The sequence below is a fragment of the Cherax quadricarinatus genome, chromosome 52 (assembly GCF_038502225.1).
Source record: "Cherax quadricarinatus isolate ZL_2023a chromosome 52, ASM3850222v1, whole genome shotgun sequence".
Taxonomy (NCBI): domain Eukaryota; kingdom Metazoa; phylum Arthropoda; class Malacostraca; order Decapoda; family Parastacidae; genus Cherax; species Cherax quadricarinatus.
Window position 1 is genome coordinate 4,601,456 of NC_091343.1, and position 25,321 is coordinate 4,626,776.

At 41.0% G+C, this 25,321-nt stretch overlaps 1 protein-coding gene across 4 annotated transcripts in view; it reads right to left on the bottom strand.

Annotated features, from left to right (window-relative positions):
- The window catches only part of Exn (Ephexin), a 742,877-nt gene that overhangs the window by 45,234 nt on the left and 672,322 nt on the right, over positions 1-25,321 (bottom strand). For all 4 annotated transcript variants that reach the window (XM_070096018.1, XM_070096015.1, XM_070096017.1 and 1 more), the window contains 3 exons: positions 20,244-20,438; positions 11,316-11,487; positions 8,308-8,512 (listed from right to left, as the gene is read on the bottom strand). In XM_070096018.1, the coding sequence (XP_069952119.1) occupies positions 8,308-8,512; positions 11,316-11,487; positions 20,244-20,438 (572 nt within the window). The remainder of the gene's footprint in view (positions 1-8,307; positions 8,513-11,315; positions 11,488-20,243; positions 20,439-25,321) is intronic.

Sequence of the window (25,321 nt, forward strand, 5' to 3'; positions counted from 1 at the left end):
TAGCACTTGCTCTCTAGCTCGCTCTCTCTCTCTCTCTCTCTCTCTCTCTCTCTAGCACTTGCTCTCTCGCTCGCTCTCTCTCTCTCTCTCTCTCTCTCTAGCACTTGCTCTCTCGCTCTCTCTCTAGCACTTGCTCTCTCGCTCTCTCTCTAGCACTTGCTCTCTAGCTCTCTCTCTAGCACTTGCTCTCTAGCTCTCTCTCTAGCACTTGCTCTCTAGCTCTCTCTCTAGCACTTGCTCTCTAGCTCTCTCTCTAGCACTTGCTCTCTAGCTCTCTCTCTAGCACTTGCTCTCTAGCTCTCTCTCTAGCACTTGCTCTCTAGCTCTCTAGCACTTGCTCTCTAGCTCTCTCTCTAGCACTTGCTCTCTAGCTCTCTCTCTAGCACTTGCTCTCTAGCTCTCTCTCTAGCACTTGCTCTCTAGCTCTCTCTCTAGCACTTGCTCTCTAGCACTTGCTCTCTAGCTCTCTCTCTAGCACTTGCTCTCTAGCTCTCTCTCTAGCACTTGCTCTCTAGCTCTCTCTCTAGCACTTGCTCTCTAGCTCTCTCTCTAGCAATTGCTCTCTAGCGCTCTCTCTAGCAATTGCTCTCTAGCTCTCTCTCTAGCAATTGCTCTCTAGCTCTCTCTCTAGCAATTGCTCTCTAGCTCTCTCTCTAGCAATTGCTCTCTAGCTCTCTCTCTAGCAATTGCTCTCTAGCTCTCTCTCTAGCAATTGCTCTCTAGCTCGCTCTCTAGCACTTGCTCTCTAGCTCGCTCTCTAGCACTTGCTCTCTAGCACTTGCTCTCTAGCTCTCTCTCTAGCACTTGCTCTCTAGCTCTCTCTCTAGCACTTGCTCTCTAGCTCTCTCTCTAGCACTTGCTCTCTAGCTCTCTCTCTAGCACTTGCTCTCTAGCTCTCTCTCTAGCACTTGCTCTCTAGCTCTCTCTCTAGCACTTGCTCTCTAGCTCTCTCTCTAGCACTTGCTCTCTAGCTCTCTCTCTAGCACTTGCTCTCTAGCTCTCTCTCTAGCACTTGCTCTCTAGCTCTCTCTCTAGCACTTGCTCTCTAGCTCGCTCTCTAGCACTTGCTCTCTAGCTCGCTCTCTCTCTCTAGCACTTGCTCTCTAGCTCTCTCTCTAGCACTTGCTCTCTAGCTCTAGCACTTGCTCTCTAGCTCTCTCTCTCTCTAGCACTTGCTCTCTAGCTCTCTCTCTCTAGCACTTGCTCTCTAGCTCTCTCTAGCACTTGCTGACTAGCTCTCTCTCTCGATTTTTTTTTTTGTTACACAGGGTTTGACAAGGTTAAGGATCCCTAACTTTATTGACAAGCTATTTACAAGTTAAGGATTCCTAACTATTGGCAAGCTAAGAGCTGTTACCTACATCAGCTCATTTGAAAGCATTTTTATTGTTGTGAGACGTACAAGTAGGGAACAGGATGAAGTTGGAGCCATCTGTGGGCCAGCATTTTCATTTGATCAACTATCTCATTGACATCATTATGCTGTACGAATGTGTTCCATACTCGAGTTATCCTGGGTATATATGATCTCAGATGGAGTGATGTTCTGGAGAAGGGTACAGCCAGAGTGAAGTTGCTGCTTTCTGCCCATCTTGTGGCATAAAAGCTTGTTTCACACTGTCCTCGAAGTGGATCCAAGTGTGGTACTTTGACAATATTGGCCTTGTACATAACAATAAGGCCACCCACATCCTTCCTGTGTTGAAGGCTCTGCTGAAATGACAGATCTATCCAGGATGGCTCCAGGCGAGAGAGAGACGTCTTGCTCTGTTCTCTACTCTGTCAAGCAGTCACAGACTAGAGGGAGGGGGGCAGGCAAACCAAGAAAGTGGAGCATATTCAAGGTGTGAGCGTACTTGTGCCTTGTACAGAATCTTGCAACTCCTACTCTCAAGCAGATGTGAGATACGTTGAAGTGTTGTAAGCTTCCTGGCTGCCCTGTTTGCAAGATTTACAACATGGTTCTTCATGGTCAGTTTGGAGTAAAATTTCACCCCAAGGATATCAACTTCTCCAGGTGCTAACACCCTTACTACTGCACCAGCATTACCATCATGGTGCCTAGAGACCATCATCATCTGCATTTTCTCAGGTGCAAATGTTACTTGCCATCTATTTCCCCAAGCTGATATAGATCTTAGCTGGTGATTGATGTAGCTTAGAGCAGCTGGCATTTCTTCTCTTGGATAAGTGAATGTCAGTGTACAGTCGTCTGCACATGCATGGGATTCTGGGATGAGATGAAGGTCATTGAAGTAGACATTCCATAACAATGGTCCCAGCACGCTTCCTTGTGGAACACTTGCCCCAATATGATGTCTTGCTGATTCCATTCCATTGAGAACTACCCTTAAAGATCTACCATGAAGGTAATCACTGAGGAGACATAGCGTAGAGCCTGCAATTCCCAGTGCTTGAAGTTTTGCTAAGAGGCCCTGGTGCCACACCCGGTCGAAAGCACCAGCAATGTCCAGTGCTACCACACAGCTGACTTTGGATTCATCCAGTGACTGGTGCCACTTAGTGGAGAAGTTTATCAACAGATCAGCAGCAGAGTAACCTTTCCTGAAGCCATGTTGACGGTCACAAAGTAGTGAGTGGTAGTCAAAAAACTGTCATTTCTCTTGAGATTATTGTCTCAAGGATCTTACCAGTGATTGACAGGAGTGACACTGGTCTGTAGTTGCTGATTTCTACTCTGCTCTTCTTTTTGTGAACAGGGACTACATTTGCCTCTTTCTACAGAGAGCCATTTACACTGTACTAGGCAGAGCTGCAAGATGCGAGTTAGAGGTGCTGCTAGCTGGTCTGCACATCTTCTCAGCAATCTTGGGCTCAACTTGTCTGGGCCCACAGCCTTTTCTTGGTCAAGCAATTTAAGAAGGAAATGCACCTCCTCCTGCCTTGTCACCACTGACAGTTTTGACACAGTTCTTGCAGCTAGCCAAGGAGGGTTCCTTGCTGGATCAGGAACTTGCATTTTGGTAGCAAAGTGTTCAGCAAAGAGGTCCACCTTCTCTTGACTACTAGTAGATGTGGTCCCATCCTGTCGATTTAGAGGTGGAATGAGTTCATCAGGCAGATACCCTTGTCTGTCCTTGACCAGGGACCACCAGGTTTTGGAGCCTACCCTACCTGATGCTAGCTTTCTTTTTGTGTCCACCTCCCATTTAGCAATGGCCCACTTTTGAACGTCACCCATATGCCTACAGGCTTGCCTGTGCAAGTTCCTGTTATAGGTGGCAGGATGTCTCTTATACCTTCGCCATGCTTTGTACTTAGCAGTAGCAGCCTCTCTACAACGAAAGCCAAACCAAGGCTGATCTGTAGGCTTCGTCACATATTGCCGGTGAGGAATGTGTTCTTGTAGATTATGGATGTGTCCAGTGAAGACTTTCACTTGGTTGTCAACATCCCCTTGGAGAAGAGCATTCCAATCAGTGGTGGCGAGCTCAGAGCAAAGGGCTGGCCAATTACCTCTTTCCCATAGCCAAGTTGTGCGTGTGGACTCCTCACCTCATTCTGTTGGGATCTTAAGTGTCGTAAAAACAGCCTTGTGGTCAGATAATCCAACGTAGCCGAGGGGTTGACAAGTGACTATACCTTCTGCTCGCTCTCTCTCGTCCATGGGGAAGTGGAAAAGAATCTTCCCTCCGTAAGCCATGCCTGAATGTGCGTGGAAGTAGTGCGGATGATAAGAATGAGATGATTGCTGATGTTATGAATAAAAAGAAGTTGGATGTCCTGGCCCTAAGCGAAACAAAGCTGAAGGGGGTAGGGGAGTTTCAGTGGGGAGAAATAAATGGGATTAAGTCAGGAGTAGCTGAGAGAGTTAGAGCTAAGAAAGGGGTAGCAATAATGTTGAAGGGCCAGTTATGGAAGGATAAGAGGGAATATAAATGTGTAAATACAAGGATTATGTGAATTAAAATGAGGGTAGGATGTGAAAAGTGGGTCATAATAAGCGTGTATGCACCTGGAGAAGGGAGGGGTGAATAGGAGAGATTTTGGGAGATGTTAAGCGAATGTATAGGAACCTTTGAACCATGTGAGAGAGTAATTGTGGTAGGGGACCTAAATGCTAAAGTAGGAGAAACATTTAGAGAGGGTGTGGTAGGTAAGTTTGGGGTGCCAGGTGTAAATGATAATGGGAGCCCTTTGATTGAACTTTGTATAGAAACGGGTTTAGTTATAAGTAATACGTATTTTAAGAAAAAGAGGTTAAGTAAGTATACAAGATATGATGTAGGGCATAATGACAGTAGTTTGTTGGACTATGTATTGGTTATGGGGTCGAAGATGTATGGGGTAGGTTTAAGAATGCAGTGTTAGAGTGTTTTCAGCAGAAGTTTGTGGTTACAGGAAAGTAGGTGTGGGAGGGAAGAAGAGCGATTGGTGGAATGATGATGTAAAGAGAGTAGTACGGGAGAAAAAGTTAGCATACGAGAGGTTTTTACAAAGTAGAAGTGATGCAAGGAGGGAAGAGTATATTGAGAAAAAAAAGAGAGGTTAAGAGAGTGGTGAAGCAATCTAAAAAGAGCAAATGAGAGAGTGGGCGAGATGTTATCAACAAATTTTGATAAATTAGACACATGTGCAACTCTTGGGTATCTTTATTGAGGAAACGTTTCGCCACACAGTGGCTTCATCAGTCCATACATAGGAGAAACTTGAAGAACAGGAGGAGAATGAGGTAATCAGTCCCTCAACCTTGAGTCGATGTGTTCAGTCCATCAATCTTGAGTAGAATACGGCAGATGAGCGGAGAAGCAGCTTATAAACCGTATGGCAGGAGAGGTGCAGCAGTCATAGGTGGTGTCACATTTGTTCAATGTGGAAGTAGGTTGTGCCCAAGAATTAGGCAAGCCAAGAATTCCTAAGTATTAAGATCCCAAGAAGTTGCAGTGTCTGACAGGTTTGTAGATGAATGGTTCAGAGAACCAACATGTTGCCTAATTCTTGGGCACAACCTACTTCCACATTGAACAAATGTGACACCACCTATGACTGCTGCACCTCTCCTGCCATACGGTTTATAAGCTGCTTCTCCGCTCATCTGCCGTATTCTACTCAAGATTGATGGACTGAACACATCGACTCAAGGTTGAGGGACTGATTACCTCATTCTCCTCCTGTTCTTCAAGTTTCTCCTATGTATGGACTGATGAAGCCACTGTGTGGCAAAACGTTTCCTCAATAAAGATACCCAAGAGTTGCACATGTGTCTAATTTATCAACATGTCGGTTCTCTGAACCATTCATCTATCAACAAATTTTGTCGAAAGTAAGAAAAAGTTTTGGAGCGAGATTAATAAGTTGAGGAAGCCTAGGGAGCACATGGATTTGACAGTTAAAAATAGGAGAGGAGAGTTATTAAATGGAGAGTTAGAGGTATCGGGAAGATGGAGGGAATATTTTGAGGAATTGTTAAATGTTGAAGACAGGGAAGCTGTGATTTCGTGTATAGGGCAAGGAGGAATAACATTTTGTAGGAGTGAGGATGAGCCAGTTGTGAGTGTGGAGGAAGTTCGTGAGGCAGTGGGTAGAATGAAAGGGGGTAAGGCAGTTGGGATAAAGATAGAAATGTTAAAAGCAGGTGGGGATATAGTTTTGGAGTGGTTGGTGTTATTTAATAAATGTAGGGAAGAGGGCAAGGTACCTAGGGATTGGCAAAGAACATGCATAGTTCCTTTGTATAAAGGAAAAAAAAAAAAAGTGCAAAAACTATAGGTGAGTAAGTCCGCTGAGTATACCTGGTAAAGTGTATGGTCGAGTTATTATTGAAAGAATTAAGAGTAAGACGGAGAGTAGGATAGCAGATGAACAAGGAGGCTTTAGGAAAGGTAGGGGGTGTGTAGACGAAGTCTTTACAGTGAAACATATAGGTGAACAGTATTTAGATAATGTAAAGAGGTTTTTGTGGCATTTATGGATTTGGAAAAGGCATATGACAGGGTGGATAGGGAAGCAATATGGCAGATGTTGCAGGTGTATGGTATAGGAGGTAGGTTACTGAAAGCAGTGAAGAGTTTTTACAAGGATAGTGAGGCTCAGGTTAGAGTATGTAGGAGAGAGAGGGAGGTTATTTCCCAGTAAAAGTAAGCCTTAGACAAGGATGTGTGATGTCACCGTGGTTGTTCAATATATTTATAGATGGGGTTGTAAGAGAAGTGAATGAGAGGGTCCTGGCAAGAGGTGTGGAGTTAAAAGTTAAAGAATCAAACACAAAGTGGGAGTTGTCACAGTTGCTCTTTGCTGATGACACTGTTTTTTGGGAGATTCTGAAGAGAAGTTGCAGAGGCTAGTGGATGAAATTAAAAGTGAATATAGGAAAGAGTGAGTTTATAAGGATAACAAAAAGATTAGGTGGTGAAAGATTGGATATCAAATTGGAGGGAGATAGTATGGAGGAGGTGAATATATTCAGATATTTGGGAGTCGACGTGTCAGCAGATGGGTCTATGAAGGCGGAGGTGTATCTCAGAATTGATGAGGGGAAAAGGGTGAGTGGTGCACTTAGGAGTCTGTGGAGACAAAGAACTTTGTCTGTGGAAGCAAAGAGGGGTAATGTATGAGAGTATAGTTGTATCAACACTAGTATGGGTGTGAAGCATGGGTGATGAATGTTGCAACGAGGAGAAGGCTGGAGGCAGTGGCGATGTCATGTCTGAGGGCAATGTGTGGTGTGAATATAATGCAGAGAATTCGTAGTTTGAAAATTAGGAGAAGGTGTAGGATTACCAAAACTATTGTCCAGAGGGCTGAGGAAGGGTTGTTAAAGCGGTTCGGACATGTAGAGAGAATGAAACAAAACAGAATGACTTCAAAAGTGTATAAATCTTTAGTGGAGGGAAGGCGGTGTAGGGGTTGGCCTAGAAAGGGTTGGAGGGAGGGGGTAAAGGAAGTTTTGTGTGCGAGGGGCTTGGACTTCCAGCAAGCGTGCGTGAGCGTATTTGATAGGAGTGAATGGAGATGAATGGTTTTTAATACTTAATGTGCTGTTGGAGTGTGAGCAAAGTAACATTTATGAAGGGATTCAGGGAAACCGGCAGGCTGGACTTGAGTCCTGGAGATGGGAAGTAGTGTCTACACTCTGGAGGGGTGTTAATGTTGCAGTTTTATAACTGTAGCATAAAGCACCCCTCTGGCAAAAGAGTGATGGAGTGAATGATGAAAGTTTTTCTTTTTCGGGCCACCCTGCCTTGGTGGGAATCGGCCGATGTGTTAATAAAAAAAAAAATATTTGTTGGTATAATATACCATGTGTGATAAAGATTCCACTACACTGGTAAACTGCTAAGGGTACCTTTGGTATATGTTTGACAAGTATTTTTTTTATTCTTGGAACCTGGCTCTGGACTAGGCTTGTCTGGTACTTGCCTGGTCAATCAAATTATTACTGGTGGCAGCCTGCTGGCCCACGTATCTATCACAGTCTGAATGAACTGGTGGAGATACTTGTCCAGTTTTCTCTTGATAACTTCTACATTTGTCCCAGCAGAGTTTCTGATACCTTCGGGAAAGATGTTGAACAATCTGGGACCATGGATGTTGATACAATTTTCTCTTGTGCCTCCAGCACCCCTACCCTTCACCAAGTTTTTCTTGCACTTCCTCCCCTATTACTCACTCCAGTATGTTTTGGCAGTGTGCATGCACATTTGGGACCAGGCCCTCAAGTACTTTCCAAATATATATTATCATGCAAAACAACCACTGTGAAAGAATAGTGAAATTCCAGGTATATCTTGCTACTTCTACTTATACTTAGGTCACACTACACATGCATGTACATGCAGATATATTTACACACCCATCTGTCTTTTCTTCTATTTTCTTAATAGTTCTTGTTTATTTCCTCTTATCTCCATGGGGAAGTGGGACAGAATTCTTCTGTAAACCATGCCTGTCATAAGAGGTGACTAAAATGCTTCCAGCATTTTAGTCACTAAGTTTACAAAGAACTAAGTTTACAAAGAAACTTTTTGTTTTTCTTTGTAGGTCACCCTGCCTCAGTGGGATATGGCCAGTTTGTTAAAGAAGAAGGAAAAAATCTATCTTGTATCCCATCTTGTGTATGTCAAAATTTTTTTTTTTAAGAATTCTTGCGTGATATCAAACCCATAACTCTCACACCTTAGGTTATCGTAATATGTTTGATGTACAAGCAGCTATCTTTTATTACCTCTCTTTCATATCTTCCTTTCAACTTCTGAATGCACCCTACAAACAAAACAAACAAGCTAAAACTACTCATAATTACATTAGAGAAATTTCTGTATCCCTTAAAACTAAAAATGTACATACCTTTGTAAGAGTTGCTAGAGCTATCTTGTATTCATTCCACATAGGTGTGCCATACTCTAGGCGGTGAAATATGGCATCTACAAGCAGAGGTAGCCTTGTAATTCTCTGCATGGGTAGCATGAGGAAGGAGTGCATAGCAAGTGACTGACACACTGGAGAAGACTCCAGACAGTTCAGCACCTCCAAGAATCGAGGATTATTTTCCCTGAAAAATAAATAATACAACGATATAAAACCCCTTCTCCTGTATAAATTATTACATGTAAAGAGAAAAACTTTACTTTTCTTTTAAGGTCACTCTGCCTCAGTGGGAGACAGTCAGTGCATTGAAAAAAAAAAATTAAATTTATGCAATTCAAATGTGGCTTATAATATTTAATTTCAAAGTACTGAAAAATACAGGAAAAAGCACTATTTTAAATTGTAAATTTAGGAAAAGTAAACTAAATTTTAGTCATTTATCTCACGCAGTAAATCCTCCACTTATAACGTATATGTATTCCTGAAAATTGTTCAGTTAATTACTTAGAAAGTAGAGCCTAATTTTTTCCATACTTATCAATGTTATAATTGCAGATGCATTCCCAAGTCATAATATTCTTTACCTTATTGCATTTAGCTTTGAGAATATTTGGCCAAATTTTAAATTTACAACTCTTACTTTTCATTTATAAATAGCATTAACATTGATTAATATACATGCATTCATTAGACAAACAGAACAGAGCTACAATGGTGTGCGGTACAGTACAGATGTGTAGGGAGAGGCAGCAACAAGACTCACTATCTAATTCTTGCTCTCTCATTCACTCCCACCTCCCTCCCTCCTGCATAGTATTTAACACAATACCCTACATAAACAAACCATTTATATAAAGAGGAGTACAGAATATTATACAATCAGGGTGATTATCACATATGAACTACTTTATAGGAAGCTCCCTTTTATGCATAGTATTTTGGGCATATGCTCACTACTTCATTGTTCTGGTTGTGAGAGATGTGGGAAGATTGGGGCAACATAAGATAGGCAGCAGCTGGACTGGACTGGACTCTCTCACTCACACACTCTCTCACTCACTCTCTCTCACTCACTCTCACTCTCACTCACTCTCACTCACTCACTCTCACTCACTCTCACTCACTCTCTCTCACTCTCACTCACTCACTCTCTCTCTCACTCTCACTCACTCACTCTCTCTCACTCTCTCTCACTCTCACTCACTCTCACTCACTCTCACTCACTCTCACTCACTCTCACTCTCACTCACTCTCACTCACTCTCACTCACTCTCACTCACTCTCACTCACTCTCACTCACTCTCACTCACTCTCACTCACTCTCACTCACTCTCACTCACTCTCACTCACTCTCACTCACTCTCACTCACTCTCACTCACTCTCACTCACTCTCACTCACTCTCACTCACTCTCACTCACTCTCACTCACTCTCACTCACTCTCACTCTCACTCACTCTCACTCACTCTCACTCACTCTCACTCACTCTCACTCACTCTCACTCACTCACTCTCACTCACTCACTCACTCTCACTCACTCTCACTCACTCTCACTCACTCTCTCACTCTCTCACTCACTCTCTCACTCTCTCTCACTCACTCACTCTCTCTCACTCACTCACTCTCACTCACTCTCACTCACTCTCACTCACTCTCACTCACTCTCACTCACTCTCACTCACTCTCACTCACTCTCACTCACTCTCACTCACTCTCACTCACTCTCACTCACTCTCACTCACTCTCACTCACTCTCACTCACTCACTCACTCTCACTCACTCTCACTCACTCTCACTCACTCTCACTCACTCTCACTCACTCTCACTCACTCTCACTCACTCTCACTCACTCTCACTCACTCTATTTGCTCCTACCCTCTTTCACACCATATGTAAGTGAAGGCTCTTTACACAAGCTCACAACTTCCTTATTCCTGTGGCAAGGGTATTATGTGCTTGAGTATACAGGAGGGCCCTGCATAGATAGCACCCTCTTTTCAGTGTTCCATGTTGTCGTTGGCTTTCAACTGAGCCATTGTTCATTATGTTCGGCGTTTTTACCACTTTTCTGCCATTTTTGCACAAGAACTGCATAAAGGAAGAATGACTGGTGCCATATTTTAAGGTAAGTTTTGCATGTACGTACTATGTATTTATTTTACTTTTTTTATGCATAGCTGTAATGAGCACTTAAAATATGATAGCATAAACATCAGGTGTCTTGGATGCATTCAGTAATGAAAAACAGCTCTTTTCCACCAGTCGGCAATTTTCATTTATTGTGTGGTGTCGCAAATCTTCCTCCACTACAGAGGTCCCTCCTGTGTAGTGTAGGAAGGCAGTGATGAGGATAGCTGTACAGGGATGGTGTGGCATGAGCTGCCACTGTCCTGCACCTGAGCTGCCACTGTCCTGCACCTGAGCTGCCACTGTCCTGCACCTGAGGTGCCACTGTCCTGCACCTGAGGTGCCACTGTCCTGCACCTGAGCTCCCACTGTCCTGCACCCAAGTTCCCACTGTCCTGCACCTGAGTTTACACTGTCTTGCACCTCATCCATTGTCCTGTACCTGAGCTGCCACTGTTCTGTACTTGAGCTCCCACTCTCTTGCACCTCGTCCACTGCACAGATAGCTGCTAGCAGTCACTACCATAACCCAATAGAACAATATCTGTACTGTAGTTATTTAATCTACAATTCTCAACTAATTCTAATTAAAAATAACTCCACACATTCATAAAAACACACTTTTTTTTTCAACACATCGGCCGTCTCCCACCGAGGCAAGGAGACCCAAAACAGAAAAGAACTATCACCATCATTTATCACTTTCATCATCTTTGCAGAGGTGCCCAGTTATGAAAGTTTATATGTCACTCCAAATACAACTTCCTAAATATAGCTCTATATAATTTTCTCTAAGTTTGCATAAATCATAAATCCCATTTAATTAATGAATAAAATTTGATAATAAAAGTGTAACTCACTTCAGCTCCTTCAGTGTCCTGTCTTGGTAGATCTGGTTGGAACAATACTTGACATAAACCTGGAAGTGGTTATTGGCGTGCTTGCAGATAATATCAGCAATTGTAGAGATCTGTACAGATACTTGCCATCGCTTTTCTAAGTCTGCCAAAAATAATTCTGAGCATCTCTTCACTGAAAAGGAAATTTGTTTTTAAAGTTTCCTGGGTAGTTTATACTGTTATTACTTACTTTACATGTGATGTATAAATTGTTCTTACACTGCTGTCACTGTTTAGACATGAAGTCTCATTACATGCATTATATAACAGTGTGCACTATTCATATGCAGGAGGTTATGCTAGCTGAAGCTTTATTCAAAGTACAAATGGTGACTGGCACATCAATTGCTGTCTTTTTTTTTTTTTTTTTGCATAATGTAATTCGCACTGTGGGATAACCATTTTCCATAGGCAAGTCTTTCTTTCATATCTTTTAAGGAGTGTTCAGAAGACATCATACTCAATTTGATCTTAACCCTTTCAGGGTTTTCGACGTACTAGTACAACTTACGCACCAGGGTTAATGACGTACTAGTACGCCTAAATTCTAGCACCTTCAAATCTAGCGAGAGAAAGCTGGTAGGCCTACATATGAAAGAATGGGTCAATGTGTGCAGTATAAAAAAAATCCTGCAGCACAGTGTGTGTAATGAGAAAAAAGAAAAACTGTCTTTTTGGATTAAAACAGCGACTTTTCATTGTATTTTTTGTATGGTATTTATGGTTGTATTCTAGTTTTCCTGGTCTCATTTTATAGAATGGAAGACATATTACAGAAATTGAGATGATTTTGACTGGTTTCACAATGAAAAGTACCTTGAAATTGAGCTCGAAGTAGCAGAAATGTTCGATTTTTACCAAAGTTCAAAAGTAAACAAATCATGCCAAGCATCCACTACCCATCAACTGGTAAGTCTAATATTCTTTCACAAGTGCATTGATATTATTTATACCATTTCTACACTAATGCAACAGTCTGCATAACAGTGAATCTTCTATTTTTTGTAAGAATAAAAATTCAAAGTGGAAAGCAAAAGAAATATAAGAGGGGCCTGGGGACGTGGCTAACGAACAGAGAACTTGTTATTTTAGTGCCAGGAATGTCTTTCTTGTTTATTCTGGACCCTATTTGGAAATTGGCATCTTTTGAAATTTGTGTGAAATTGGGAAAATTGCCAATTTCTAACCACTTTATTGGATAGTTGAAATTGGTAAATGGGTGGTTTCTTGTACTCATTCAATAGAAAAAAAATGGAGTTCTAGCAAAATAAATATGATTTTTGTCAACTAGTACACAGGAATTAGCCAAAAATAGGGCTCAAAGTGGGCAGAATTGCCAATACATAAACATCAGCGAGACCACTAACTTCGCGAGAGCATAATTCCGTAAGTTTTCCAACAAATTTTATACTTTTGGTGTCATTATGATCGGGAAAAGATTCATCATCATTTCATAAGAATTTTTTTTTTTTTCTGGAAAAATTTTTGACCCTGAGAACAGGTTTAGGAGAGGGCCTCTCGACCCTGAAAGGGTCGACAGTTCTTGACTCTCCAGCAATGAGACGCATGTTTGAGGCCCTCCTGATCACAGCTGTAATCCAATTACAAGGCCAAACTTATAATGGGTTACCTGGCAGATGCTGGCAGTTACAAAGCCACTAGCCACTCTGTGGCATTACAGTGGACCCCCGGTTAACGAACTTTTTTCATTCCAGTAGTATGTTCAGGTGCCAGTACTGACCGAATTTTTTCCCATAAGGAATATTGTGAAGTAGATTAGTCAATTTCAGACCCTCAAACATACACGTACAAACGCACTTACATAAATACACTTACATAATTGGTCGCATTTGGAGGCGATCGTTATGCGGGGGTCCACTGTACTTACAATGCTGGCAGATTGGTCATCCAGAGAAACATTTACTGTTGTCGAACCACCATTTGCTTTATTTGCAGCTCTAAATCCCACAATGACCCCTCCTGTTGGTCTTATACATCTCATTGTCTTAACTGTGTCAGAGATCATCCCTCTTATTTCCACCAGTGCTCTACATTTAGGCAGAAATTCAAAATCTGCTATCTAAAAGAGAGGGCATGCCACATGGAGAGGTTGTAACCCACCCTTAACAAGGTCACTACCTGCTGTCTACCCAGTTTTCTCAAGCTAACCACTTTCATCATCCCACAGTTCCCTTCAATTCCTTTACCTCTATGACCATATGAACTATGTACGTATTATTGCCTTCCTAATCTCAAGTTTATCTTTAAGTTTGCCTGAAATGCTCTGCATACAAAGGGGCTTTTGGCATGTACACACAACTATTATATTCCTCTGTACAACCATGTAATTTGTCAAAATAAACATCTTAATCTTATGTATGACTAATTTTTTTACATCTTTTCTTTACACACACATGTAGTGTGATACCTTTCTCAGCTTCAGCTGTTGGTCTTTCTCAGAACTCTTGGAGCCCTTTCCCTACTGTGAGGGTGAAGGAGGTCCACATGTCCTCACCCTCCATCACCCAACTAAGGCACACACGTCATTAATAGTAATAATACAGTGGAACCTCGGGTTACGAACACCCCATCATGCAAACTTTACAGGATACGAACCATCGTTTGGTTGATTTTTTGCTTCTGGATACGAACGAAATTTCAAGATGCATACCTCCTCCTCAAGGGAGGTTCTTTAAATAAAGAAATAAAGAAATAATTTAGTTCTTTGAAAAGGTTACAATGTGTGTTTACATATCATAATATGACTGGAGCAAAGAGAGCCACTATCATGCCGAGGCATTTTGGGCAGACTTAACCTAATACAGTACTTATAGACTACACAAGTCTAGACATGTGAAAAGTAGTGGTTACCAATGTTTTGCTGATGGTGGTGCCAACTACTGGCAGCCTTTTGAAGTTTCTCCCTAGTATTATTATTATTATTATTATTATTACTACATATTATATTGTATTATTATTATTACTGTTATAATTATTAGTAGTAGTAGTACGTACATGGTGAGGGGTTCTTGATCTAGGGAATTGGATCTCTGTTCCAGTTCCCTAAATTAAGCCTGAATACCTTCCATCCCCTTCCCCCCACAAGTGCATCCCCATTATATTAATAATACAATGAACCCTTGGTTATCACCCGTTCCGCTTATCGGCCAACTTGCTTATCGGGCGGTTTTTCAGCTTCTGGTTATCGGCCGTTACTTTGCTTTATTAGCCATACTGGACGCTTATTGGCCAGCAATGCTCGTGCGTTCCTGAGTCAGTGTAGCTGTGTCACTGCTCATTCATCCAAATATTTCGCTATAAATCAGTGTTTTTCTTTGTTATTTATGAAGTGCAACTGCAAAATAAGTAAGCATGGGCCCAAAGAAAGTTCCTAATAAAGTTCCCATGGTAAAGAAAGTGAGAAACATGATGGAATTTAAGAAAAGTGACTGAAAAATTTGAGAGTGGTATGCGAGTGTTAGAACTTGCCAGGATGTATGGGAAAAACAAATCTACCATCACTTCCATCCTGGCAAAGAAAGAACAAATCAAGGAAGCTGATGTTGCAAAAGGAGTAAATGTGATAACGAAACAAAGGTCACCAATAATGGAAGATATGGAAAAGTTATTATTGTTGTGGATCAGGGTAAAACAATTAGCAAAAGATAGTGTTGTGGAGTCAGTGATTTGTGAGAAGGTAAAACAGTTGTACGGGGATCTTTTAAATAAAATGCCTGGAACAACTGTTGCTGTTAATGAATTTAGGGCCACAAAAGGCTGGTTTAAGAGATTTAAGAAGCATAGTGCCATACAGTGTGGTAAGGCATGGAGAGGCTGCAAGTTCTGATAAATGTGCAGCTGAAAAATGTATGCAAAGATTTCAACGGGGACAGAGGCTAAAGGATTCCTCCCCCAACAAGTGTTCAATCGTGACAAAACAGGCCTGTTTTGGTAGAAAATGCCAAAGACGACCTACATTACACAGGAGGAAAAGGCCCTGCCTGGACACAAGCCAATGAAAGACAGGCTTACTCTGTTCTGTGCTAATGCTACTAGGGATTTCAAAGTGAAGCCTTTACTGGTGTATCACTCTGAAAATCCCAAAGTGTTCAAGAAACACAATGTTTTCTAGAATAAACTGTGTGTGATGTAGAGGGCTAACAATAATGCATGGGTCACAAGGCAAATTTCGACGAGTGGTAAATGATGTGTCTGGCCCAAGTGTGAAAAAATACCTCCTGGAACAAACTGCCACTCAAGTGCTTCCTAGTACTGGACAATGCTCCTGCTCATCCTCCAAACTTTATAGAACTATTGTCTGTAGAATTCCGTTTCATCACAGTGAAGTTCTTGCCTCCTAACACCACTCCTCGCATCCAGCCCATGGACCAGCAGGTCATTTCTAACTTCAAAAAACAGTGTTTCAAAGGTGCTTTGAAGTGACCTCAGATTTAACCCTAAGAGAGTTCTGGAGGAATCACTTCAATATCCTCCACTGCATAAGCCTTATACATAAGGCTTGAGAGGGAGTGACTTCCAGGACTTTGAACTCTGCTTGGAGAAAACTGGCCAAAATGTGTCCAAAAGTGGGATTCTGAAGGGTTTGGGGCTGACCCTGCAGACCCTATGCCTGTTGTGGAATCCATTGTATCTCTGGGTTGGAGGTTAGTGGTGAGGATGTGGAAGAGTTGGTGGAGGACCACAGGGAAGAGCTAACCAATGAAGAGCTGCAAGAGCTTCATCTGCAACAGCAACAGACCACAGCTCAGGAACTTGTATGTAAAACTATAATTAAGTTCTTAAAAAATGTATTTTTTGTGAATATTCTTGGGCATCTGGAATGGATTAATTGTATTTACATTAATTCTTATGGGAATAATTATTTCAGTTATCGGCCATTTCAGTTTTAGGCCTGCCTTCTGAAACGGATTACGGCCAATAACCGAGGGTCCACTAATAATATAATAATAATGAAATAATAATAATATAATAATAATGTACTATAAGCAGTACGCTAAGGTCATACCTGCCTAAGCTCTTGGGAGTTAGCGTGGGCTGTTACCAAGCACCATGGCTTGTTGTAGTGTTTTAGAATCTCAGGTTCAAGTGTTGAAGGAGATTCTACTTCTTCGGGAGGAAAAATAGGAGGCTGAAGCTTCACATAGATGAGGTTGGGAGTGAGTGTGAGAAGGATTTAGCTGGTAAGGAGGAAATGGTCACCAGCTTTAAGTGGTTCACAGTTCAGGAAGAAGGAAGATGAGGAGAGTTAATAGAGAAGATGTGAAGTTAGAAAATCGATTCTCTGTTCTCCAAGGTGAATGTACTTCAGTGGTTAGTGAGGTTGAAGGTACCACTGATTCCCCTGCTAATCAAGCTAAGAACATTTTAATAGTAGGCGATTCTCAGGTAAGATATATGGACCGTGCATTTTGTAACAGAGACAGAAAGGTCAGACAGTGTCTTCCTGGAGCTGGTGTTGGTGACAGTCAGCAGGTTGGATAATATTATGGCAGGTAATGGGAACAAGCCCATTATCTGTCTTAGTGCTGGAGGTAATGACACTGGGAAGGGCAAGAGAAAGGAGCTACTGGACAAGTACAGGTCAGCCATAGAAGTAGTTAGGTCTAAGGGAGGGATCCCAGTCACATGTAGCATCTTGCCTAGAAAGGGAGTGGGCAATGAATGGATGTCTAGGGCTATTGGTATATATTGCTGGCTAGACAGGTACTGCAAGGAACTTGCAATCCCATTCATTGATAACTGGGACAATTCTTTGGCAAACGTGATACTCTGGGGATGGAGTGGTTGCATTAGCCAATTCAATTGAGAGGGTAACTGATGACTTGTCTAGGAATTTAAACTGATAGATTATAGAGGTATGGGTGTTTGTGAGAAACAATCAGGCTGCAGCATTAGTGTTAAAAACAGCAGTTATTACCGGGATACCTCAGGGATATGTTTAAAAGACAATATTCAAAATAAAGTTGCTAGTAATGGCAAATTAACTGATCAACAAACAAAGAGACAGTAAACCATACCCCCGGCCGGGATTGAACCCGCAGTCATAGAGTCTCAAAACTCCAGCCCGTCGCGTTAGCCACTAGACCAGCTAGCCACAATAAGATTCATCCAGCTAGGTATATTTCTACACCATAGGAAAGTTAGCACAGGCACCTCTGTGACCACAAATGCATTTGTGGTCACAGAGGTGCCTGTGCTAACTTTCCTATGGTGTAGAAATATACCTAGTTGGATGAATCTTATTGTGGCTAGCTGGTCTAGTGGCTAACGCGACGGGCTGGAGTTTTGAGAAAGAGACAGTAGAGGGCAACGAGTGACTAGCTCCCTTAAGGTTTACTATACAAATAGTAGGAGTCTAAGAAGTAAGATAGATGAGCTAAGATTACTTGCAAGTGTAGGTAATATAGATATTATTGGTATAACAGAGACCTGGTTCAACCTGAAAGATAGAGAAATGCCTTCTGAATGCAACATACAGGGTTATAAACTATTCCTCACTGATAGGGTCAACAGGAAGGGTGGTGGAGTGGCGATGTATGTCAGAGAAAATTTAAATTGTTGTCTTAGACATGATATAAGATTAGAAATATCGAACACAGAATCTGTTTGGCTGCAGTCTCTTGAGGGACGTGACAAAATTAATTTTGGGTGTGATTTATAAGCTCCAAAACCTTGACAGGGAGTGCAGTAAGCTACGAAATTTGTAAGGCATCTAGATATGAAAATGTTTGATAATGGGAGATTTTAACTAGACAAATTGAACAATATGACAGGAAATCTTGAGTCTAGTGACTTTGATATGGTTCAGGATTGCTTTTTAGAACAGGTTGTGACAGAACCAACTAGAGGAAACAATCTGCTTGACTTGGTTCTTGCCAACAAAGATTCACTAATTAATAATCTTGAGGTTAATGATGAGCTTGGGGAAAGTGATCACAAATCACTTAGTTTCAATATATCATGGAATCACCCAGATAACTGCAATCAAATCTCTGTCCCAGATTTTCACTTGGCCGACTTCATGGGACTGAAAAATTACCTGGGTGGGCTAAATTGGGATGTCCTGACTATGGGTCAGGTAGGTGATCTTGGCTGCCAATATGATGTTTTTCAGAGCATAGTTCTAGCTGCCCAGACAACTTTTGTTCCGAGTAGGGAAATTAGATCTAACAAAAATGACCCCAAATGGACGAACAATATATCAAAACATCTCATTGGTCAAAAGAGAGGCATATACTATATTCCATTGTGCAGATATATATCATGTCCAAATAAATAAACTATAACTATAACACTCCTCTGGGTTTTCTTCTATTTTCTTACTAATTCTTGTTCTTGTGCATTTCCTCTTATCCTCATGGGAAAGTGGAACAGAATTCTTCCTCCATAAGCCATGAATGTCATAGGAGGCGACTAAAATGCCGGGAGCAAGGGGCTTTATAACCTTCTCCTGTATACATTACTAAATTTAATAAGGGAAACTTTCATTTTTCTTTTTAGGTCACCCTGCCTCTGTGGGATATGGCCGGTTTGTTGAAAAAAAAATTATTATTGTTTTTATTAGTATTACATTCATGGGGGAGTACTAAACCCATAGGGATCATACAGCACCTGGAGGTATGGAAAGCATTCAAACAATTCAATAAATTACAATTTCTACCTCTTTTGTGTGCAGAAAAACATGCTGCCACTTCTTATCTAGCTGTATCCTTCTCTACTCCTGTCTCTTACCCTCAGCCTCCAATTTTCAAATGCAATCCACAATGTCTTGGAGATATGGACACTAGAGATTTTCACTCTTTGAACAAAGGCACTGCCATGGTGCCCTCTTACTAAGATGAGATGCCTACAGAGCAGTCACCTTCTCCAATATTTAAGCATTAAACTATACTGTAAATATATGAACCACCCTAGAATTTGTGACTGCCAGTTCAATCTACTTTGCCTCCTCCTACACCTGCTTTTTTTTTTTTCCTCCTCACTTGCCTTGACAATATCCACATCTCTTCCATTATTATTATAATCAAAAAGAAGCACTAAACCTACGAGGATCATACAGCACTTCCACACATCTCAATCACATTAAGTGTTTTCCTCAGATCTTGTGCATTCTTTTCTTTGCCATAGCCTCCTGATTATCCTGGTTTTCACTAATTATTTCATCTTTTTATGAGTAAGTCTTTTCTTTATGTATATCATCCAATGGAATATTAGGGGATAAAGGGGTAATTGAGCAAATCTTCAGACAGTGATTTCCCCTGAATGTATACTCTATCCGGATGTCTTGTAAAATAACGATGCACTTCTCTTGGGGAAGATGGATGAAGAGGGAAAGGGGGGGTTACCTAGATGCTGGGTAAAAGGCTGATGATACAAACAAGTGAAGCTATCTCCTGTCTTTGATCAAATGTTATTAACTTTATTTCTCCCCAGGCGCTCACTGTATGATCCCTACGAGTTTAGCACTCCCAATAAAAACATCACAAAAATAACAAGTTCCTTCTTCATTTATGAAACTGGTTAAGGTTTATGACTACATGGCAGAACTCAAGCATTGATTTATATTCTTCAACACACACAACCTGTTTGCAACACACTAAATATACCAATTATTTCTTGTGGAAATGGTTCAGTAGCAGGTCTCAGCCAATCAGTAAAAAGACACCCAGTACTGATGGCAGGGGTAAGGTTAAGTTAGGCCAAGTTATTTTAGGTTGGATGGGCTTTCTTACGTTAGTCTTCATATTTACAATTTGCACAACAAAATATCTCAACTGTAAAACAAGCTTAATGTTGTACAACTCAAACTGCAATTAAAAGCCAAAATCTGCTGAAGAACAGCTCTATATTTTTACCACAACATCTCACCTGGTAAAATATCAGAAAAAAGAATGTGTCTTTCTCTCCTACTGAGGACAGCATCTTCACCCTCGTCTATGGTAAATTCTGGACACTGAACAAAGTGGGTGACAAGAACATTGAGAGACTTGAGGTATGATGCCTCAGATGTTATCATCTCAAACATAGCTTCCTGAATCTTCCTTTCCTGGCTGCTGATTTGACCTGCAATAAGAAAAGTTTTAGTTATGACACAAATGATGATAAAATGATGATTTTTCCATTGAAAGAGAAAATGAAAAATTATGCATAATATAAAAAAACTGAAGTGGCCAATTATCAATTGTCTTTCAGTTGGTCAATTTTGCACATCACAAAAAAATGTTTTCTAATAAGGTCAATAAAAGTAATAACTGGTAAACAATAATACAGGTTTCCTTTGTTTTATGAAGTATTATTTTAAACAAATTCACTTACACGTAGTGACCTCATTTTTACCAGTGAGTCGCTACATGTACTAAATACTCACATGCAATCACCTAAGCCCACCACAACTTAATTTTTACATCTCCTTACATATCATTCTAAACTGATATTCCTAAGAATGATTTTGATTTTCAATTAAATTGTTTTGCACCAAAAGAAAAGAGACATTCAGCCATACAATTTTTTTAACAACTTCATAAATATCGATATAAGCTGGTTTATATTAACATTCATGAGGACTTATTAGCGATTTGGGTGAAGCCCAACGAGCCAGCTCTAAATGAAACTATGGCCAGTCTTCCAGCATTTTGTGTAAACTTAAAATGTATGGAAGAGGGTAAGGTACCTAGGGATTGGCAGAGAGCATGCATAGTTCCTTTGTATAAAGGCAAAGGGTACAAAAGAGAGTGCAAAAATTATAGGGGGGATAAGTCTGTTGAGTATACCTGGTAAAGTGTATGGTAGAGTTATTATTGAAAGAGTTAAGAGTAAGACGGAGAATAGGATAGCAGATGAACAAGGAGGCTTTAGGAAAGGTAGGGGGTGTGTGGACCAGGTGTTTACAGTGAAACATATAAGTGAACAGTATTTAGATAAGGCTAAAGAGGTCTTAGTGGCATTTATGGATTTGGAAAAGGCATATGACAGGGTGGATAGGGATGCAATGTGGCAGATGTTGCAGGTGTATGGTGTAGGAGGTAGGTTACTGAAAGCAGTGAAGAGTTTTTACAAGGATAGTAAGGCTCAAGTTAGAGTATAGGAAAGAGGGAAATTATTTCCCAGTAAAAGTAGGCCTTAGACAAGGATGTGTGATGTCACCGTGGTTGTTTAATATATTTATGGATGGGGTTGTAAGAGAAGTAAATGCGAGGGTCTTGGCAAGAGGCGTGGAGTTAAAAGATAAAGAATCACACAAAGTGGGAGTTGTCACAGTTGCTCTTTGCTGATGACACTGTGCTCTTGGGAGATTCTGAAGAGAAGTTGCAGAGGTTGGTGGATGAATTTGGTAGGGTATACAAAAGAAGAAAATTAATAGTGAATACAGGAAAGAGTAAGGTTATGAGGATAACAAAAAGATTGGGTGATGAAAGATTGGATATCAGATTGGAGGGAGAGAGCATGGAGGAGGTGAATGTATTCAGATATTTGGGAGTGGACGTGTCAGCGGATGGGTCTATGAAGGATGAGGTGAATCATAGAATTGATGAGGGGAAAAGGGTGAGCAGTGCACTTAGGAGTCTGTGGAGACAAAGAACTTTGTCCTTGGAGGCAAAGAGGGGAATGTATGAGAGTATAGTTTTACCAACGCTCTTATATGGGTGTGAAGCATGGGTGATGAATGTTACAGCGAGAAGGCTGGAGGCAGTGGAGATGTCACGTCTGAGGGCAATGTGTGGTGTGAATATAATGCAGAGAATTCGTAGTTTGGAAGTTAGGAGGAGGTGCGGGATTACCAAAACTGTTGTCCAGAAGGCTGAGGAAGGGTTGTTGAGGTGGTTCGGACATGTAGAGAGAATGGAGCAAAACAGAATGACTTCAAGAGTGTATCAGTCTGTAGTGGAAGGAAGGCGGGGTAGGGGTCGACCTAGGAAAGGTTGGAGGGAGGGGGTAAAGGAGGTTTTGTGTGCGAGGGGCTTGGACTTCCAGCAGGCATGCGTGAGTGTTTGATAGGAGTGAATGGAGACAATTGGTTTTTAATACTTGATGTGCTGTTGGAGTGTGAGCAAAGTAACATTTATGAAGGGATTCAGGGAAACCGGCAGGCTGGACTTGAGTCCTGGAGATGGGAAGTACAGTGCCTGCACTCTGAAGGAGGGGTGTTAATGTTACAGTTTAAAAACTGTAGTGTAAAGCACCCTTCTGGCAAGACAGTGATGGAGTGAATGATGGTTTAAGTTTCTTTTTCGGGCCACCCTGCCTTGGTGGGAATCAGCCAGTGTGATAATAACAAAAATTAAAAGAAAATGAACACCAGCCTAAGGAAGTTGTATTGCTCCAACACGAAGTTGGGAATAAGGAGAAGTGTGTTCATAGGTTTATAATGTGCACACCTCAGTCCAGACAAAGTAATTAGTTGGTGGTGGAGGGAGGAGGGAGAGAGGGCTGATGGTGGAGGGAGGAGGGAGAGAGGGCTGATGGTGGAGGGAGAAGGGAGGGAGGGAGGGTTAGTGGCAGTGGGGGAAAGGAGGGAGGGTCTAATGAAGAAGGATTATAATGGATTTTTTTTTTACAGAATTCCTTTACTGTATGTAGGCAGAGGCCTCTTATAACAGGATTTAGGTAGTGTGTTTTTATTAGAGTGCTAATCAAATTTATATCCCAAAATTATTGGAAGATAGCTTCAGCCTTTGCATGATGACTGAATGTTGTTAGTTACGACAGATGGTGTTAAGTAGTGGTAGTACTGGTAGGTGACTATAGGTGATAAGACTGGTAGATTGTGGTGGTAGCAGCTACAATATGAAATAGTGTATTACACAAGTGATTGTGGAGGATGGTGCTACATGGTGTAAGGTGGTCTTCAAGTTCTTTAACCAGAGGTTTGATAAGTTGGGGAAGGAAGAAGGATGGAATGTGGAGGACGGGTGGGTCTGGGGTGAGGAGAAGGGAGGAGTAATAAAGGTAAGTGGCCCAACCACTATGGCATGTATTAATGAAGGTACACATGTTGTTATGCATGAAAATCAGATGGTGTGTTAGGTGGTGATAGTGCTGGTAGGTGGTCATAGTTGATGGGATTGTTATATTGTGGAGGTGGCAGTAGCTACAATACAGAATATTACTAGGTATAAGTGATGGTAGTGGGTGGTGTTAAGGGATGATAATGCTGATCAGTGATGATAGATGGTGGTGATAGGTTAACATGCAACCACATTTGTATGTTTTACATGTTGCAAACAGTTCATTTCATGCAATTTTTTTATGTATGATGGACCAGGACACATCTATCACAAAGTGAGGTAGACCAATACTGAAGTCACATAATAAACTTCACATTCTCTTGAACTCAATCACGACAATAAAATTAAATATTTGGTGCAGGCAAAGTAATATAAAATCTTTATGTCCAAAAGAAGGATTACTATACTGTTAACACAATGACCATGTTCTACTAAGGCAGGACGACCAAAGGAAGAAAATTTATCAACACCACCAGCCAGGTGGTGAGCTTTGATGCTTAAAAAAATGCATCCAAGTACGTAATAATAATAATGATGATAATACATGTGTAAGAATGGTATATAATACCGACAAGATGAAATTAAGTCTTAATTTCATGATAATACATAATAATAACAACATACTATAATAATAATTATAATAATACACAGCTTCGAAAGGCCGTCACTAGATGGCAGTGAACAGCACAACAATGTTGGAGCGGTTATGGCTGCCTCCAGTCGCCATATTATGGCTTATTTTATTCATTGTAGAGTATATATCATGTTTCAATGTTATTTATATTGTTTAATATGCCATATTAGATCAATTGTGACAGATAAATAAGCCGTAGAGTTGATATTAGCATTATATTGAAGTGTATTTTTCCTACCTCTGAGAGCAGGAATTCCGCCTGAATGGATTATGACTTTTCAGTTAATTTAAATGGGGAAAATTAACTCAGTATATGAACAAATCAGGATATGAAAAAGGTCATAGAATGGATTAAGTTCGTAAGCAAAGGTTCTACTGTATAATGGGGAAGTGCTTGTGGGGGGGGAGGGAATGGAAGGTATTCAGGCTTAATTTAGGGAACTGGAACATATATCAAATTCCCTAGATCAAGAGCCCCTCACCACGTACGTACTAATAATAATAATTATTATAACAATAATAATAATAGTAACTGTAGGTAGTAGGTTGGTAGACAGCAACCACCCAGGGAGGTACTACCGTCCTGCCAAGCAAGTGTAAAACAGAATCCTGTAATTGTTTTACATGATGGTAGGATTGTTGGTGTCTTTTTTCTGTTTCTTAAACATGCAAGACTTCAGGTACGTCTTGCTACTTCTACTTACACTTAGGTCACTCTACACATACATGTACAAGCATATATATACACACCCCTCTGGGTTTTCTTCTATTTTCTTTCTAGTTCTTGTTTATTTCCTCTTATCTCCATGGGGAAGTGGAACAGAATTCTTCCTCCATCAGCCATGAGTGTTGTAAGAGGCAACTAAAATGCCAGGAGCAAGGGGCTAGTAACCCTTTCTCCTGTATATATTACTAAATATAAAAGGGGAAGCTTTCGTTTTTTCCTGTTGGGCCACCCCACCTCAGTGGGATACGGCCGGTGTGTTGAAAGAAAGTTCTCCATGGGGAAGTGGAACAGAATTCTTCCTCCGTAAGCCATGCGTGTTGTAAGAGGCGACTAAAATGCCGGGAGCAAGGGGCTAGTAACCCCTTCTCCTGTATAAATTACTAAATTTAAAAAGAGAAACTTTTGTTTTTCTTTTTGGGCCACTCTGCCTAGGTGGAATATGGCCGGTTTTTTGGAAAAAAAAAAATAGTAATTACAATAATAACAGTAAGGAGAAACTTCAAAAGGCTGCCAGTAGTTGGTACCACCATCAGCAAAACATTGGTAACCACTACTTTTCACCTGTCTAGCCTTAAGTAGT